General features: G+C 37.0%; 2 protein-coding genes and 1 long non-coding RNA gene across 4 annotated transcripts; all 3 read right to left on the bottom strand.

Annotated features, from left to right (window-relative positions):
- Positions 1-7,795: 7,795 nt before the first annotated feature.
- On the bottom strand, positions 7,796-10,729 carry LOC122827125. The gene is made up of 7 exons (XR_006369942.1): positions 10,577-10,729; positions 9,008-10,156; positions 8,789-8,920; positions 8,628-8,695; positions 8,304-8,431; positions 7,983-7,991; positions 7,796-7,893 (listed from the first exon to the last, which is right to left on the bottom strand). It is a non-coding gene; the product is annotated as an uncharacterized LOC122827125 (long non-coding RNA).
- An 816-nt stretch (positions 10,730-11,545) lies between these two features.
- On the bottom strand, positions 11,546-15,485 carry LOC122827069. Of its 2 annotated transcripts, none has more exons than XM_044109642.1 (6): positions 15,319-15,485; positions 14,976-15,214; positions 14,275-14,400; positions 13,480-13,742; positions 13,022-13,270; positions 11,546-12,933 (listed from the first exon to the last, which is right to left on the bottom strand). In XM_044109642.1, exons 1-6 carry the CDS (start codon positions 15,467-15,469, stop codon positions 12,204-12,206), a joined length of 1,758 nt encoding a protein of 585 aa, XP_043965577.1. In that variant the 5' UTR covers positions 15,470-15,485; the 3' UTR covers positions 11,546-12,203. The 2 variants fall into 2 exon arrangements, with proteins under 2 accessions (XP_043965577.1, XP_043965576.1); XM_044109641.1 differs by having other exon boundaries at positions 14,949-15,214.
- A 147-nt stretch (positions 15,486-15,632) lies between these two features.
- On the bottom strand, positions 15,633-18,558 carry LOC122827101. Its single transcript, XM_044109704.1, has 4 exons — positions 18,501-18,558; positions 16,803-18,278; positions 16,490-16,702; positions 15,633-16,230 (listed from the first exon to the last, which is right to left on the bottom strand). Exon 2 carries the CDS (start codon positions 18,141-18,143, stop codon positions 17,232-17,234), a length of 912 nt encoding a protein of 303 aa, XP_043965639.1. The 5' UTR covers positions 18,144-18,278; positions 18,501-18,558; the 3' UTR covers positions 15,633-16,230; positions 16,490-16,702; positions 16,803-17,231.
- Between the last annotated feature and the right edge of the window lie 572 nt (positions 18,559-19,130).

Genomic DNA, 19,130 nt, shown 5'->3' on the forward strand with positions numbered 1-19,130 from the left:
AGATCACTGTGGATACAAAGAGAGGAAAACATGGAAGTAAAGGAGTTGAAGTTGTTTTTACTTCAGAGTAACTGGACCTTTTGAATGCAACCAGAATTAAAGATGAATAATTATTATATTCATAGATGTCCAGCTCCAACCAGAAACACTGAAGTCGTCCTTTGTTTGAATCCAGAAGCTTCTTGCTCTGTTTTGCTTTAAACAAGGAAAGAATGAAGGCAAACTCATGGATGGAACCAGCAACCTGTGAGACCCAAATGCTTTTCTTAATGCTCTGAGGTTCTGTTCATCTCACCAGGAAGGATCTCAGCTGCCATTTTCCTTCAATTATGACATAAAAACAAATGAAATATGAACGTCACTTCCAAACTACCAGAAGAAGAAGAGATGATGAATTAATTTCAAACTTGTTGCATGTAGAGCTGAAGTTGTTCTCCATTAGTTTTTATTTACTTTTACTCACTTACAAAGATCAACTAATTGCTCTCAGTCTAAAGGTGTGGAAAGAAGAATTCAGTCAAACTTTGGCTGTTCTGATAACAAAGTTTATTTATTGAGTCACTTGCACCAAAGCAGCTTTCAAAATGGCAGCCTTTACATCCAGCAGTCCATCTATTAACTAGTTAAACTCCACCTTGTCAATTTCCTCAGGCCAATCAAACTGCAGCTCGTTCTACAAAGGAGCTGTGTTTGGGGCGGGCCTCCTCTTTAGCACGATCCAAGATGGCCGCTGCAGAGGACACACCCGCAAGGTAGCAAACATTTCACCGACAAAGACTCATTAATACACGCTGGAATTCAAAATGTTGAAGAAAAACTGACTCCTTCTTAACTGAGACATGAAGTAACATGATAATTATCACATTTCTGGACCGTCGGGTCAAAACTTTTAGCTCTCGGTAAAATAGAGGCTAAAGCAGCTCAAGGTTGTTAAGCTACTGGATTGATAAGATGCAGGAGAAGACGTGAGAGTTTTTGTTTAATGGCGTAATGAAGTTTTGACATTATTGCTGCATTTCATCCGCTGGTATCGTATATCCGTGATAACGGTGTAACTGTGGGTCCTTGTCGCTCTTTGCAGCCCCTGCGTGTTCGTGAAGGTGGGCAGCGGCTCCGGAGCGGTTCGTGGTTTTCTGTGGTCGGACCTTCAGCTCTACCTGTGAGTTACTGACACACTGTATGCAATGCAGACACGGTGGTAAAATGAAGGCTTTAGATGTAATTCAATAAATAAACTTCTATTATTTTGAAATAAGGCTGTAATGTGATGTTTGAAGCTTTCAGCAGGTATGGAAAAGTAAATAAAAGTATTTTATTAACAGAAAAGCATCTAAAAACTCACGAGGTCAACCACGAGTCATCCATAGGGGCTCATGAATATGGGTAATGTGAATATATTCAGAAATCATTTATGAGGGTAAAAAATAATAATATTACATTTTCTAAAATGCAAGATCAGCATTCCTGCAGTCTTCATCTCCAATCTTAATCCATGTAAGCCTGAAATTTCCCCAAATATGGCAAAATAAAAATGACATTCTATTTAATGTAATTAGAAATAATGGGGACTAAAACTAGACCAAAAATGAGGAAATATAATATGATAGAGGTGGCTATATTTAGGAAAAGAAACCTGGAGTCAGTGATGAATTGGTGTATCACATTAACAACATAATAAATAAGTAATTATTGTAAATGTCTATGCTCCATATGAATGTCATCATAGTGAAGATGAACACCTTAATAAACTTGCTTATTTTTGCTCTTTTATACAAAATGAGAAGTGAAAAAGTATCTATGTGTGACATGAATGCAGATAAAAACTCTGATTCCTTTTTGTACAGATTCTAATTAAATAATTTCAAGTAAAGAAGTTTTCCCAGCATCTAGTTTCACTTCTACAAGTGAAACCTGTCATAGTTTGTTTGCTGGACCATCGTATCATTAATATCTTTTACAATGTGTTTACTAGTGATGGGTAAATGAGGGGTCACGTATCGTTTTGACCCAAAACTAAACTGTATCGATATCGTCACTGAATACTGACACCTGCTGGACGTTAAAAGTCCCTACAGGCAACGCAGTTGGCAGAATGATTAGATGACCTGGTCTAAACAACAAGATTGAAGTCATTGTGTTTTATTGTATATTATATATTGCATTATGTCATATCTTCATTTAAATTCAAAATATATTTGTTATTCTTTGATACAGTCAATAAATAACATGAACCAAGTGATGAAAATGAAAGTGTTTGGAATGAGGATGATTGTGGACTGTTTATTTTTTTGTGTTGTTTTTTCACAAATTGTCATTCAAAAAAATAAGTTTTTCCAACACAACTTCTCCTGCTGTAGAAAAAAAAATGTAAACAATAAAATAATAGATAAAAAACAACTGATGGCTGCATATCTGAGTTTATCCTGGTGAATCTGTTACTTCATTCTGATTCACTATAATGTCTCAACATTGAGGAGGTGGATTTATTTAAAGAAAACTGATTTTAGTGACACTGTATATTGTTTATATAAATTAAATGTTGTCTTTTATATTTATTTTGTATGTAGATCTTTATGAATGTGTTTTGCAGGAAATGTCGTTTTTTATTTATTTATAGCGGGGTTGTCTTTATTTATGGAGGTTTAATTCAAGAATAAAAATATGAAATGTATAATTTAAAAGGACAAATATGTGCAACATAATATGAAAGTAAACTGAGTCAATTTCATCTGAATTTGGATTCAGATCAAGTAGAAACAGAAAAGAACTGGATGAAACAACAACAAAGTGAAAATCAATGTCTTGTTTTCTCACATAAGAGCAAAATGGTCCCAAACTATGAAACCTTTAGTTTGTGTTGAGGCTCCAAAGTAAAAGATGAAGAATAATTTAGTCAAATTCATCCCACTGACAGATTCACTTCCTTATAAACACAGTTTGGTGAATCAGCGTCATTTAGAAACAGTTCCTGTATCGATCAGGTGACTTTGAAAGCAATAAGCACCGACACGAGGTTTGGTCTCTGGACTTGAGACAAACATCACTAGTGTCTCCTGTTTATCACCTTCAAGCTGTGAATTAGATCATTTACCCACAACTGTAAATAGTAATGAAAATGAGACACATGTAGAGTGGTGTTGTTTATTTTCTGAACAAATATCCTGTTACTATCATCAAACCGATCAGTTGTAACGTACCTTTAAATTACCAAGAGAGGCAGCGACTTGTACAGACTGTTAACTTCTGTAATCTTGGACATAGAACCGGATTATATTGTGACATAATAAAAGTGATGTAAAGATAAAAACAGAGCAGGTTGGAACACAGATTTGTCTCTAAATATCTCAGTGAAGCTGCAACTTGTAGCAGGTAAACGGAGGTAAAACAGAAATATGACAGAATGAACAAACCATGAGGACGGACTGCTTGGCCAAAAGGCTCCTAGTTAAAGATACAAAAGTCTTTTGGAAAGAGGTTAAAACTATAACAACAGTAAATTATCTCTCACATCGTCGATGAGGAGAATATGATTGTAGATTTATCAACAATCCTTCATCAAGTTATTTATCTGTGAACCTTTCCAAGTAGAAAAGGTCAGTACTGTAGAAAGTATCATAACTCAGGATGTCTATCAGGGAATGAAATAACAGTCTGTAAATAAATCTATAGGAACGGATGTTATTTCAGCAGAACGTCTTAAATATGACAGGTCAAAGGTCACCACTCTTCTTTCCTTGTGTTTCACTGGTTTTATTATGTTTGGCTTTATTCCTGATAACTTGATGAATCTACTTCCTGTAATTAAAAACAAAGCTGGAAACATTGTCAGCTCTGATAACTATAGATCTATAGCACTAGATAGTAGACTGTGTAAAGTCTTTGAACTAATTATTTAGACAAAACTAGTAAAGATAGTTTTGTCTCCAAGTCCAAACCTGACACTGATTTGTATTTATATATGGTTAAAATAATTATAACTGCAAACATTCTATGATTTTTTTTGTGTTTTTTGATTGTATAAATCAAAGAAAACTAAATATGAAATGTAACCAACCTGGTGTGGTCAGATATACAGTAAGATGTCTGACCTGTTGATGAAACAACTGTGTTTCTGCATCCTTTCATGTCAGAGAAGGAAGATTTTGATCTCCTCTGGTGTTTAATGTTTATATGAACGATTATTAATCATTTAATGCTGATTATTTGTAGTTTAAGTTCATCATCTGTAGAACTACATGATGTTCAAATCAAAAAGTTTCATCTTGATCTGTGGCACTAAGGAGGAAAATAATTGAGTATTTTTACATTTCAAGCTGCCTGGGACTTTATTGAATATGTGAAATGAATTAAAATATCTTGTTCATGTGTTTACAGATTGTTTTTCTGATGATGTTTACTGTCAGGTTGGATGATCAGGTAAATAACATTTTCTGTAAGTTTGGATTCTGTTGAAGTGAAACTGAACTTGTGTAGATAAATTGTAGAAAAACACTATTTACAAGTGAAATCAATGAATCACAATACAGAGAGTTTGTAGGACAATCAGTAATGAAGTTCTGCCAGGCAGAGAAACACCTGAGTTTGATCCAAAGGCTGGGAAACCATCTGGTTCTGACCCAGATAGATTTATGTTGGTGGGAATAAACATAGAGCAACACAACTTATTGTAATTATTCCACATCATTGCATTTGTTGTGTAATGTTTAAAAAGTCAGTCTTCAAAGATTGAAGGTTGTTTATGATGATGCATTGAGATTTTAGCTAAATAAACCCAGATGGATCAGAACCAGTGAAGTGTTTGTATCTGCTGCATCAGCACTTTGATGGCTGTTTTAATAAAGTTTATGTATAAATGTGTTAATTTTTTAAACGAGTCTAATAATAGAACGATCCTTCTGTTTACTAACGTTAAATATAATGCAGTAAAATATTCATCAGTCCTCTGGAGACGTTGGTATGATTGACAAGTAGCTTTTATTATGTGTTTTTTATTTGTTTTATCCTTTAGTTGTTTTTTTTAAAGTATTTAGGACTTTGAGTGTGTAATAAAATCTGTATCTCTAAATGTATTTTTATGTTTTTTTCCAATTGGTGAAGATCATAATAATTGTAAGATGTGTGGTTAATATCAGTATTATCATAAATTATCCAACTGATTGTATGTAGAAGTAGAGCACAGTATCAGGATGCACTTTGATATTTATTCTGAATTATATGAAACTTTACTGTCATCACAGTAACATGGATCCTAAAGAAAACATCTACAGTAGAGGCTTCATTTTACAATCATAAATATGTATGAAATGTTTCTGACATGAAGAGTGAATAGATTTAGTTCAGTGGTTTCATCCTCCAGATGTGATGTCACTGCTCAGCAGGTGGTCCAGCCTCAGTTTCCCCTCACTGGTTACCAGAGCAACTCCTGAGAAACCATCATGTCTGATTTCATCCTGAATCTGTATTTTGGTCATGCTGTAAATATCTTGTTTGCTCATGGATTTACTTTAAAGAATGTGTCAAAGCGAAGGGCCAAATCTCTGCATGCGGTCCTCTAGAGTTTAAGTTACAGGTTCCTGAACTTCACTCTGTAAGTGACACAATAGAGATAAGAATAGTCAGTTAATTTAAATAGGCACCACAGATTGTCAGAGATAAAAGAAAATGTGTAGAGGAAGAGTTACGTATGGATATAGTAACACTTTTATTTGTTTTTTCCTAATGAGGTTAAGAATATTTTGATAGGAGTTGTTGAAAGGAAGATGTCATGTATTGTAGTAGATGCAGTGTTGAAAAAGTAAAACCTGTATTTTATGAATGTTTCTGTTTTCTCTGACTTTCAGCTCAGCCAGAACCGCCTGCTGTAACCGGGTCGCCCCGTCATCACTGACCTGGATCTGTGTGTGGTTGAGTGAAACTGTTAGTTTAACAAAGCAGGATGAATGAAAGATTCACACAGTAAGTTAAAAGTATTATATTGGAACAACTTTGAGATAATGTTTTATTAAAAGAAGTTTTTGTTTTCCAGGCTTTGTGGATGTCATCACTCCATCAGAAGAGGCCACTTTGTCAAGAACAAGGCAGGTTAGTAGGAAAGTTTATGAAGCAAAACCTGAACAATTCTGTTAATGAGAAACTGAAGGATTTGTTTCTCCACACAGGAGATCATGGGCTGGAAGAAGAGACTGTTTCCATAGAAACCAGCAGAGGTGAAAGGTAAGAATTCAGTCATGGTTTTGTTTGTCTTTATCTCAGACAGACTCACTTCTCCTTCCAACAAGTTGTGGATCAGAAGTTGCAGAATTTCTTGTCAAGGTAATAGTTGACACTTGACTTTATTACAGCCAGTGATGAACTTTTATAATGTTTGTCTTTATTTCAGACAGATTCATTTCTCTCTCCAGCCTGTGCAGCTTCCTGATGGCATCACCTCTTCATACATCATGTTGTGTTTCATTAAAGACAAATCAAAGTGTCTCCTGTGTGATCATTGACCCTGCACAGCATCAACTTTAACTTTAACTTTAACTTTAACTTTAACTTTAACTTTAACTTTAACTTTAACTTTAACTTTAACTTTAACTTTAACTTTAACTTTAACTTTAACTTTAACTTTAACTTTAACTTTAACTTTAACTTTAACTTTAACTTTAACTTTAACTTTAACATTAACTTTAACTTTAACTTTAACTTTAACTTTAACTTTAACTTTAACTTTAACTTTAACTTTAACTTTAACTTTAACTTTAACTTTAACTTTAACATTAACTTTAACTTTAACTTTAACTTTAACTTTAACTTTAACAATAACTTTAACTTTAACTTTAACTTTAACTTTAACTTTAACTTTAACTTTAACTTTAACTTTAAATTTAACTTTAACTTTAACTTGATCTTTATCTTTAACTTTAACTTTAACTTTAACTTTAACTTTAACTTTAACTTTAACTTTAACTTTAACTTTAACTTTAACTTTAACTTTAACTTTAACTTTAACTTTACCTTCTTTAACTTTAACTTTAACTTTTAACTTTAACTTTAACTTTAACTTCTTTAACTTTAACTTTAACTTTAACTTTAACTTTAACTTTAACTTTAACTTTAACTTTAACTTTAACTTTAACTTTAACTTTAACTTTAACTTTAACTTTAACTTTAACTTTAACTTTAACTTTAACTTTAACTTTAACTTTAACTTTATCTTTAACTTTAACTTTAACTTTAACTTTAACTTTAACTTTAACTTTAACTTTAACTTTAACTTTAACTTTAACTTTAACTTTAACTTTAACTTTAACTTTAACTTTAACTTTAACTTTAACTTTAACTTTAACTTTAACTTTAACTTTAACTTTAACTTTAACTTTAACTTTAACTTTAACTTTAACTTTAACTTTAACTTTAACTTTAACTTTAACTTTAACTTTAACTTTAACTTTAACTTTAACTTTAACTTTAACTTTAACTTTAACTTTAACTTTTCAAGGGTCCAAAAGATGACAAGGCACATGAAACAAGCAAGGTTTTTACTTTTTATTTAAACAAAAAACTCAATACATGTGATTGTTGCTACTCAAAAGTAGCAACAATCACATGTATTCAGTACAGATCATGATGGCTGGAAACCTGCAAAGAGAGAAAAAACATATTGTCACATTTCTTTACTCACCAGGCAGATGAACCTCTTCAAGATCCTGCTGGACACACAATCATCTGAAACACAAATAAAACTTTCACTCATTCTGAACAAAGTCTCTGAGTTCTTCTTTACAACACTTGTATTTCTTGAAAAACTCACCAATAAGCAGGCCATGCCTGTAACCATGGAAACAAGGCTCCACACCTGTTGGACATCTGGCTCAGTTGGTATTCAGCTAAGAATTTGCAGAAATAAAGCTGGAGGAGACAAACAACTTTCACTGATTAAACATTTTACTTGTATTGAGGACGACAATGAACCAGGGCAGCTTCAGGTCAAAGTTCACCTCCAGGCTCTGCAGACAAAAACAAACAATGTTACTGATGAGTTTAACCACAAATAAACGTTTTCCTACACTTCCATGTTTGCTGAACTGAACATAAAGTCGCATTTTAACGAGATTACACACACTGGAAGCCACCACAAGGGGGCGATAGAGGTCTGGTGCTACTAAAGGCATTTAACTGCCTGAAACACTTTGGCTTCTCTTCACTGTGTTGGGATTTAAGCATGTTAAAAATAAAAAGTTTAAATTCGCAATACGTCTACTACGCTTTTACGTCTCTGCTAAAACTGGACCCAGCCAACTAAATCCTTACAGACTCACCTGGCAGCAGCCGTTCATTCCTCCAGGAACAAAACCACAAACACTACAATCTAAATCAGCTGCTATCAGCTCGTCCGACATGGTGGACCTCACAGAACCGAACCAGGTTATTGTGGATCCACGGAGATCTGCAGAGACACAATAGATTCTGACATGGATCAGTTACACACTGAGGCACTTTAAATTGTTTTTATGCATCAAGATGCTGCAGCTCCTGTTTCAGTCATCGGCACGGGAAAAAAAAATATTAGTTTCTCTGAAAATAAAGACAAATGTTTAAACACCACATTGTCATTTCTAAAACTAATGCACAAATAAACCAACCTGTGTTTGACCATGAATCAGGAATCGGTCACAATCAGTTTCACCTGCTGTCTGCGGCGGACTGGAAGCTGCGGGGACAAACGTCACGCTAAACGTCAAACAATGTGTCGATTCACATTCACGCAAAGCGACAACGCTAAAAGTTTGCACCAAATACAAACCCAACAAAGAAGCTGCTCTGAAAACAGCCTTTACTATCGCTGCTCCAAACGCCAGATGAAGTTTTAAGGAGCCGCTCGGCTGCAGATGAAACCCACCCGTGGACTCACAGATGGACACGACGCTGAAAAACTCTGGAGTGGAAAAACAGAGAGAAGTTACTTCACATTTTAGACACTCAAACAATCGTTCGTCAAGTATGAGAGCCTGGCTGACTTTACCTGGAGCACAACCTGGAGACCCACCGAACCGAACCTGATCCAGAGCTCAACTAAACGCCTCTGGCTCATCCCGTTCCTTTTTATCCGGTTCCCCACAGGTGACTCCAATCAGCGCAATCAGCGCTGATCACCTCCTCCGGATGATTCATTCACTTTCGGTCTCTTCTTGTCATTTTTACTATGATGATTGTGCTGCACTTTTCTGCTTTTGGGTCCATTCGCATCATTTTCTGGGGACTTTGGTCATTTTAACCTTTTTTGGTGCAAAGACAACAGAAATTTATAAAACCTTTTGCCTAAATGTGTCACTTTTACATAAATATAAATACATACAGCTTATTCATAAAGCGCTTCTCACAAACATAATAATTTACCTTGAATTATATCAATAAAACTAAATTTAGACAATAAAATCATCAACTGTCCCCAGCAGGTTGCGGAATGTCGCCGTCTAGTGGACAGAAGCTGCACCTGCAGTGTCTTCAAATAACATTTCAAAACAACCAAATCTTCTACAACTGGAACTTTCTGCAGTTCATGAGCTACTGGAGATGATTTCATACATTATCACAAATACAAGACTATAAACATCATTTTATTACTTTTTAAAATAAGACAAAATGCCTCTAAAACTATAACAGTGTTACTTTAGTGAACGTTTGATCATGTGGAGCAAAGGATGAATCTGCAACTGAAATATCTGAAAAGCTCAACAACTTCTGCTGGACTGAAAATCCATACAGAGTGTGGATGATCTGTATTGATCCTGATCAATATATAGATTCACTGGTTCAGAACTGGATGCTGAAGGTGATTGAAATGAAGTTTTTACAGGATGTCAATCAGGTGAAGCTACAACTGAACTGGAGGATTTCTGGTGGAACAGATTTACACACAAACAATGTTTTAAGTTTTTAATCTTCAATCCTAAATGTTTTGAAAACACTTCAATCACATAATTGTACCGCAAATGTTAGTCACTATCTAGACACTAGATTATTCTGTTCCAGACACGGTAAAACAGAGCAAGTTGTACGTCTTCACTGCGACGGTTTTATAGCGATCTAACGGGTCAGGAAGGCCAAAGTTTCTGCTGACCGATAAACCCTGTTGGACCTGGTCGTCGCTGCTTTTCTTCAGAGAGGCCTTCTGGAGGAAAGAAACAACACAACAACATTCTTTAGGCTACAATAAAACAATAAAGGTATATAACTCAAGAACATTATATAGGTAAAACTAAAAAGCCACATGAAACAACAAATATTTGATAATTATATATATAATTTACCCAACATTTCTACACCTGAAGCTTTTTTAAATAGAGATAAAACAATGTGAACAATGAGGTTCAGATCAGGAAACATTAATAGTTTGATTTCTAAACGTCTACAGAGAAAACCTTCAACGATTCATGATGTGGATTTTCTGTTTGGCTTCGTTAATATTGACTAAACTAAATCAAATACCATTAAATGTCATTTAAAAACCCGTGGATACAAATAGATGAGGGTCAAAACACGCTCCGGTTTTTATTGTTTACCATCACAAACAATTTAAACTCTGTCTCACGTTTCAAACCTCCAACAGGCTGAGAGGGAAAACTTTCAGAGTCTGGCGGCGTGAGGACAGAAGCTGCTCGCTCCGCGGTTAGCCTCTGTTTTCACGCTTCACAAACGGAAGAGAACGACGTTGATGGGACCGGTTCGGATCCTCGCTGGGCAGACTGGAGGAGCTTCGACCTCCTGGACCCTCCTCTTCCTCGCCCGGTAAAGCGGAGCTGCAAACGGAGCAGAGGTCAGTGAGTCCGGTCTTCACCACGGAACCGTTCTCTGTGGAGTTTTAATGCGTCACGTTAGAAAAGGCTGATGGAAACAAAACAATAACAAAACGTGACAGACTTTGTCACAACGTGTCGCTTCTGTAAAAACACGAGGAAATAAGTTTGTGTGGTTTCCAGCAGTAGCAACAGCTGGTTAATGATCAGTGATACAAAGAAATGTTTCCATAAAATCAATATTCAAGCAGCAAAACTTTTGAGCAAAAAAAACAAAACTGTTTTTAACTTTCTGAATTTCCATTATTTTTGAAATGTCACATTTAACTATTATAGAGTTTATAGAAACGCAGCAACTTTTTCTGAATAAGATTTTCTCATCTACTGGTGTGAAAATCCAAACCAGTAGAAGTACTTTCACTTTTTCCTTTCTGTGACTTTTGACCAGTTTTCTCAGCGTTGGATGGAAACGACCTCTGACCTGTCAGACAGAGCAAAAATGTCTGCTCTGGGGGAAAGAAAGAGAGGAAAATCTGAAGTTTCTACTTAAGTACATGTTTCAGCATCATTCATGTCCATTGTTGTAATAATACCTGTTTTATGCTCCACAAAGCATTTTTTACAATAATTTAAAGTTCAATATAGCATAACATCCAAATTATTGTTAATTCTGAACTAGTGAATTACTATACTATTGATATTATCAGTTTTGAGAGGACCAACAAAATTATATAACACACAAATTAATGATCAGTGACATTTATTCACTCTTACACTACAATCACAGAGAACTAACAATGTATGTCGACATGTATAAAGCAGCGCCTAGAAGCTCACTAAAAACATACAAATAGTAACAGAGAGAACAATAGAGAACAAAAGATATTTTAAATATAGAATATAAAACTATCAGTGAGCCAAGCCAGTCAGTATTCTTGCATTGCATGCAACCTCACATGCACTGATAAAAATAGCTCCACATTTAGCACAAATAAAACCAAATGCTTAAATTTCAATCCCCTGAAAACTGGAAACTCACAAAAAAACACAATTTTTTACAGAAAAAAATATTATAAAAATAGGTAGAAAGACCAAATGTATTTTAGTGTATATATCAACAAAGCTTGATGTCATTTTTCTGTAACTAAACACAGAATAACACAGATTTAGTTTGACAACAAATTTCAGCAACTTAATTAGTTATTTCACTGAAAGTGGACAAAGAGGAATAAAGACCAATCCACTTATTGATAAGCCCTCATAACATGGCAGTCGTCCTTTTGGACTTTATAAACAATTCTGGGCTTTAAAACACAAATGGCGAGATTATATTTAAAGATGAAAACTAAAAAGAAAATCTTTCAATCGCAGCTTCCCAAGAGACTCTTTCCATTCCAAAACAGTCTGTCCAGAGGCTGGACATTACCGTTTTCCCTTAATCTGTGTGTGGCCAGTGCTTTTGTTTTTCGCCTGACCACAAACTGAACACTGATAGTGGTAGTCCTGCTTCCATTGGCGCTTTTTGGGAGGCTCCCCTCTTGCCAGGCGTTCCTGGTCTTCTAATTCTGCCCTATTCTGTCTCCACTTCCTGTAGCGATTCATGTTGGCTGGAGTCTGATCTGATGGTGATGATGATGCTGAATCAGCAGCAGCTGCTGGGATGGATGAGTGAAGTGGTGGTGTATAGTACCGATACATTGGAGCCAGAGAAGATGGAAGGGGTGGGAACTGTCCTTGTCCAAATGAGGTCAAAACTGAAGCTGGTGGACCGAAGCCGAAACCCAAAGAAGCGGATGGGGCTTGTGGCATCTGGTTCTGCTCACAGTAGGACCAAGCAGATGATGGTGGCTGGTCAGTCTGTGGATACAGGAAGCTGGGAGGAACTGCGGCCTGTGAAAAGAGACCTGGCTGGTATGAGGGAGGACATTGCTGTGCGGAGCCAGCTTTACCGCCAACCCGTTGACGGATCAGGGCCTCGCCTTCTCTGTTTTCAGGTTCTTTAAACTCCATGCTTGTATGTCCATGTTCCACAGGAAGGGAGGGGAACTGTCTCGCTTCTGGGAAGGAGGCGTCAGCCACGGACACCTTCGGAGGAAGATTCACACCTTGGAGAAGAGCGTCCCTGTCGGTTCTCTTCTGCCGCTCGTGTAGCCTGAAAGATAATAGAACATAAATTGTTTCCTTTCAAAGTCAAGCCATCTTTGAAGTTGAATATCTATTGAAAATAAAGGACATCTTACCAAGCACACACAGTGGTATTGTTGATGGTGACCAACAACAAGTTGGTCTGGTCCTGTATGGGCCTGGAGTCCTCAAGTAATTGTTTAATGTGACAGTACGTTTGAATAATAGACTGCGGGACGGGTAAAACCTTCCCCTTGCTGTCTTTTGGCCGGTTTCTTGCTTGCTGATATTCTTTGAACTGCTTGAAGCAAATGCACTCAGAGGCTCTGGGTCTCTGGGCAGCCTGGCCATGGGTCATGAAGAGTCTGTGTGACAAACAGGTCAGTCAATTAGCAGAAAACACTGATTTGATTGGAGCAGTAATGAAATGCAGTAGAAAAGTTATTCTCGTTTTGATGAGCTCAGCAAACCCGTATTGATCTCCTAAATTTAATGCTAAGAGAAAAAAATATTCTATTTGCATCAGTGAATATGCAATCAAGTTATCCATTGTGTCAAATATTAGACAGGTTACCTTTCAGCTGCTTGCTGACCAGGTGCAGAGCCACTTCGTTTCCGGGAAGCCCTCCAAGGTCCTGGTAATGTGCTCTTCTTGTTTTTTAAGGTGTATTTAACAGGCTGCTTGTCCATAGCATGCAGGTTAGAATACAGCTGCAACACATTTTCCACCTCTGTTGTTGACAACGCAGTTATTGTTCTGTTGAGGCTCAAAAGGTTCTCTGCCAAGCTGTCAACTGCCTCCCACCCAGGAAAACCTCTGTAGTCACACCGGGTCTCCTTAAAAGAAAAAATAATTGCTACATAGATACAAATATACACACAGTCATTTCTTTATGTTATGTGAAACAATTTCCTGGAACTGATGGTTGATCGGACTGGATAATCCGTATTTCTACCAAAGAAAAAGGCCAACATGCATGAAGAAAAAGAGAGAAATAACTCAGTCTAAACCAGTGGTTCCAAACAAGTGCTGCAGAAGCCTTTTAATCATTTAAGTAAGCTGTTTACAAGCAAGACACCAAAAACATGCAAGGGAGGGGTGCATGAGGACCAGGTAAGGGAACCACTGGTTTAAATAAAGTAGATTAAAGCATAAAATCAAGTACTGTTTCAGATTTATTAAGAAAAAATGTTTAGATGCTGAGAAAGATGGAAAAGGGCCAGTAAATCAAGCCAAAGCCTAATCTGGAAATATGATTTTATAACAACAATTACATCCCAAAATTGCCTATTGAACATAATCCAGCAACCAAACAAAGTGTTGCATGCTGTAATGAAACAAAATGAACCCACATAGGTCTCACTCTACCTGGGATACTTGGTCCACCTGGGAAGAGCTGCTTGGTCCACTAAAGGAGAGGTCACCAGTAAGCTGACCTCTGGGTGAAGCAGCAGCATGAGTGGGAGAGGCAGGACTTGAGTCGATACTGGTTTCCTGTAAACACACAGAAGCAACAGTAAATGTTCCTTATATCCTTGGATTGCCAAAAAAAACAACAACCTTTTTCTCTGCATTCATGATGGCAAGATATTTATAGTGGCTGCTTATTTGTTTCAGTGTAAAGCCATTATATATTAACGTGACACAGCACTTTTCACATATATTTTCCATTATGTCCATTACATTGCGCTTTTCTACAAAAAACATACTAAAATGGAATGTTATTGTTAAGAAAATGTCTAAATACACAAATGACATACACATTAATAAACAATGTTACAAACTGACATTTTTGGCTCTTACAGTATTTATAACATAAAAGTTTGAAATGTTTTTTTTTTTTTGTTCTTGTTCATCTCATTTACATGATCATCATCCAACTAATCAATAACAATCATCTTCAGTGACTGATGATAATCTAATAAATTATAACAATAGATTGGAAATGCCAATGTAGAAGCATGGAACACATGAAGGTAATTTACTCTGTTAATAAGACAAATTACTCACTAAGTAAAAGTGTAATGTAATTAAAGCATGACCTCAGATGACATGGGAGAAGACTCTACCTGGAGAAAATCAATGTTAGAGGATGGCATTTCCAACTGGCTTTCACACTGTAGCATGTCGTGGGGGCTCTCTGAGAGCATGTCAGTGACATCACTGATGGTGACATCAGGACTGTCCTCCTCCTGAACGTTAGCTGGCACCTCTGGCAAAATAACTTCCAGTTTGTTGTCCTGCTGTGGACCTAAGAGGTCTCCGCTGTCTGACTGAGCGAGAAGATACTCCACAGCAATCCGCTCACCTTCAATGATCATAAAGGACATTTGACAATTGTATTTGAAAGTGACAAATTTGCTGCACAAAAATGAGCATTTTTGTGGAATTTGTTAGGTAAATGTCTAATACCTGTGGGACAGCCTGGGGGAACAAACTCTGGCAGGAGGGCATGACCCAGCACTTTGTTGCTCAGAGTGTTGAGGTTGGACATCAGACGAACATCACAGAGTTTACTGTGGGATCTGTGACTCGTATCTAAAGCTTCTTGGGCTCTTTTCATGTTCCATATACATTTGAGTGTGCGTGGCATTGCTTCTCCATCCTTAAAAAACAGAGTTGCAAAAATTGGCAGCATTTATGAAATTTAAACTTCTTTTCATATTTTTCAGAAATTATGCTGATTAACATATTTAGATGTACGGTTAAAATTCTGGGAGGTGTTACAAAAATGAATGACATCAAATATACCAATTCACAGTTTACCTGGTATGAAGGAACACTGGTGTCGATGAAAGCTTTCAACTGAAGACGAGCCCCTGCCACATCTGAAGGTTTGAACTTCTTTGTCTCCCTTTTGTGCTGAGTGAAGCTTGGTGTACAGTTCAACACCAGGTGGATCTTGGATGCATGGCAGGTGCTTCTGCTGCATTTGCCACACGAGTCATGCTCTCAGGGTTGATCAGGCGGAGACCTGAGGTGTCAGTCAGTTCCCACATGGAGTTTAATAATTCCTGAATGAGGTTCCGGGTTTCTTCTACCCCTCTTGTCCTTCCTCTGCAATGTTTAGCAAGCTCACTAGAATTAATGTGGGAGGATGACCAGCATATTTTTTCTTCAGCTCTGACCTCTTTGCTTCTTTAAGGCAGCTGACATCATCTCGATCCCATTCAAAAACGCAGCAGGACAACTTGGAGCAGAAAGTTCCATAAAGAGGATGAAGTTCTGTGGTGAGACCGGTTGTGAATCGCCTCATGTAATGAAAGATGTCAAGCCTCACTTTAGTTTTCCAAAGTCGAAACCACTCAAGCACCGGAGGCACACCTGTTTATGTAAAAAAAATAATAAAAAATAAAAATACATATATATAAATATATAAATAAAACACATTAATAATTTCTACAGCATTTAGTTTACCTTATGATTCACAGCTGATTGTATTAATGTTGCTACTTAAAACATAACTGCTACATAGATCACAATACCTTGTTCAAAATACATTTCTTTTACATTGAACCTAAAAATATTTTAAACTTTGAACTGTAAACAAACGTTACAGCAATAAGGTCTAAAAATCACAAACCTGATTCACTACATCAGTCTCTATCAACATAAAGGACTTGTGGCTCTGGTTCCCCAGCATTCTGGAAGCGCATAACAATTCCTTGGCACAGTTCCTCCAACCTGCTCCTTCCCCTGTGGTCAGCACACAGTTCGGAACCTGGCCATATTCATTGGTGATGTTTGTCATCCAGGTTGCAGTCTCAGAAATTCCACCAGCAAGTTTCTTGGTGATCTGATTGTTAAAAAATAAAAAGGCAATTATAATCTGATTAGAATTTGGAATGCAAATTATAATCAGAATAGCGAAATATTTTAGAGATGTTTTACTATACCTTTTTGGTTGAATCAAGCTTTAAAATCCTTCCATATGTTGAGGTGATGACACCCTTCATCTCAGAAAAGTGAGACAGTATTTCATTGGCATGCACCGTCTCAATCCACTGTGAAGTGGAAGGGGGCTAAACTCTGGTGGATTCTGGTAGATCACTTCATGGATACTTGTTAGGGCGCTCTTCTTCTTGTGAAGCTCACAGTCAGTCAGATAATCGATAGTGCGCTTTGCCCACTCCTCACTATGCAGTTCTTCTAATGCTTGTTGTACATAACTGGAGCTATTTCCAAAAGTGCGTGATTTGAGCAAAGTCACACGTCTTTTGTCCAGAGCCAGTTGTGTGGTGAGAATGGCTGGAAACTTGTTTCTATGGGCAGGATCTAACTGATTTAGCACCTCTGTGCTCCATGGACAAACAGGTATCATGCATTTACTGCACCGTGGATAAATAACCAATCACATAATATCTTGAATCGAGATCTATAACTTCTCTGACCTTTGTGTAGATCCCAGAGTGATGCATCTTGGTGTTGCATTGATGACACTTCAGAGGAATACCCCACATCCGCATTGGTGCCCATAAAAACATCCTCTGCCTAAAGTAGACCAGGGGATCTGGAGGTTCATTCATCATCTTTGGTAGACGGGGTGGATGGAACCAGTTTTGTGAGAATTGTTGTTTAAACTGTCCAGTAGGGTTGTAGAGGCACTGGGCAATCCATTCCTGGTCTGCTGGCTTGATGACCTGCAAAAACTGCTTGGGAAGAAAGCTGACCCAATTCACCTCCGGAGGCCTAAGGTGGGGAATAGATGAAGAAGCAACTGAAGGAGCAACTGAAGGAGTTGCTTGGGGGTGTTGCACTGGTGCAAGGCGCTGTTGTGGCTGAAGTGCTGGTTTCCCGGGAAGTATTACTGGTTTCTGGGAAGAGGCTGCTGGTTTCTGGGGTGAAGTTGCTGTTATCCCATGTTGTAATTTAAATGCTGGATGTTGGTCTGGAATAGATGGTGATGTTTGGCCTGTTTGTCCTGGTCGATCATGACCTTCTTCAATATGATGAAGCAAACCAACAGCACCCGTGACCTTTTTCCCACAATGTTCACAACATTGCTCTGCATGAAAGTCAGATAAATGTTCAGAAAATAGTTCCACGTTTATGCCTTCATTACATAATGCACACTTTATCTGAATTGGAGTTTCACTGACTGACATAGTGGGAAGTTGGCAGCTCCCTGAACTTGAGCTCCTCTCCGCTCTCTGGTCAGCTGGAACTGTGCCGACACTTGAAATGTTTTGTGTGGCTGGATCTCCTGCAGCTTCGACTATGCTTGAGCTCCTGTGCATTTCAGGATTAACTGTTTTTAAAGCTGAACTGCTTTGTGGGGTTGGATCTTCTGTAGCCCTAGGTACACCTGTGCTGCTCCCTGCACCTGGCGTGCTTTCTGCTTCAATCCCTGTTGTATTTGCCTGATCAGCTGACTGTGGAAAAACAACATTGAATAAACTTGTGTGACAAATCATTAAATTGTTTCCAGTGTTCTATATCCATTTGGAATTATTGTCTGTTTTTGTCTTACATATTAAGATAGGTAACAAAATAATAACAAAAACGTAGGTGAAACACTTAAAAATTTCAACAGTCACTGGTTTGAAACATAGCCCTTTTTTACCTATTGTATATAATAAAAGAAATTAACTTACCGTATGATAACCACATTTGCAGGGGATTTTTTTTCCCAAATATGTCGATTGTCCTGACTTTTTGGTTGAAGGCAGGAGTAAAATGTTTCTAGATTGTAAAGGTTGCAGACGACTGGACTAAACAAAACCACCATGATGAGGACAAACGGACCGAACAGAACCGCCAGGAGAGACGAACGATCAGAACCAGAACCAGAACCAGGAGGGACGGAGAAATGGCGGCAGATTATCTTCAGTTCATCCCAAAACTCTGAACTGTGGAGAAAAAAATAACTAATTAATTCATCTAAAACAGAACCAGTTCAATTCAGAACCGTTCATGTTCAAAGTTCTTTTTTTTTACTATCAAGTTCTCTTAAACTGAGCAGAAAAAAGAAGAAATAAAGAATCGTCACAAACTAACGGTGAGAAAAGAAAATGTTACAAATGAGATGAATTTCAAATCTTAAATTAAGTTATTAATTATTGGTATAAAAATTGGGATTTTGTGATGTTGCAACGTTTAAACGTTAAAATAATTTCACTTTAAAAACTGAGGTGATTTTTAGGAAGCAGCATATGTGAATGAAAATGTAGCCAGTGGATTAAATTGTTAATATCATAATTTAACTCTTCATTCCAGTGAGACCA

This window comes from Gambusia affinis, linkage group LG24 (genome assembly GCF_019740435.1).
Source record: "Gambusia affinis linkage group LG24, SWU_Gaff_1.0, whole genome shotgun sequence".
NCBI lineage: Eukaryota > Metazoa > Chordata > Actinopteri > Cyprinodontiformes > Poeciliidae > Gambusia > Gambusia affinis.

Bases quoted from the DNA above. Each gene is read 5' to 3' on its own strand.
- LOC122827069 (XM_044109641.1), bottom strand. From the start codon at position 15,469: ATGAAAAGAGCCCAAGAAGCTTTAGATACGAGTCACAGATCCCACAGT. The intron at 15,215-15,318 runs GTATTAGACATT...TGATCATTGAAG, and splicing joins TCCCCCAGGCTGTCCCACAG to GTGAGCGGATTGCTGTGGAG. The intron at 14,401-14,948 runs GTCATGCTTTAA...GTGTGTTTACAG, and splicing joins CTTCTCCCATGTCATCTGAG to GAAACCAGTATCGACTCAAG.
- LOC122827101 (XM_044109704.1), bottom strand. From the start codon at position 18,143: ATGCACAGGAGCTCAAGCATAGTCGAAGCTGCAGGAGATCCAGCCACA.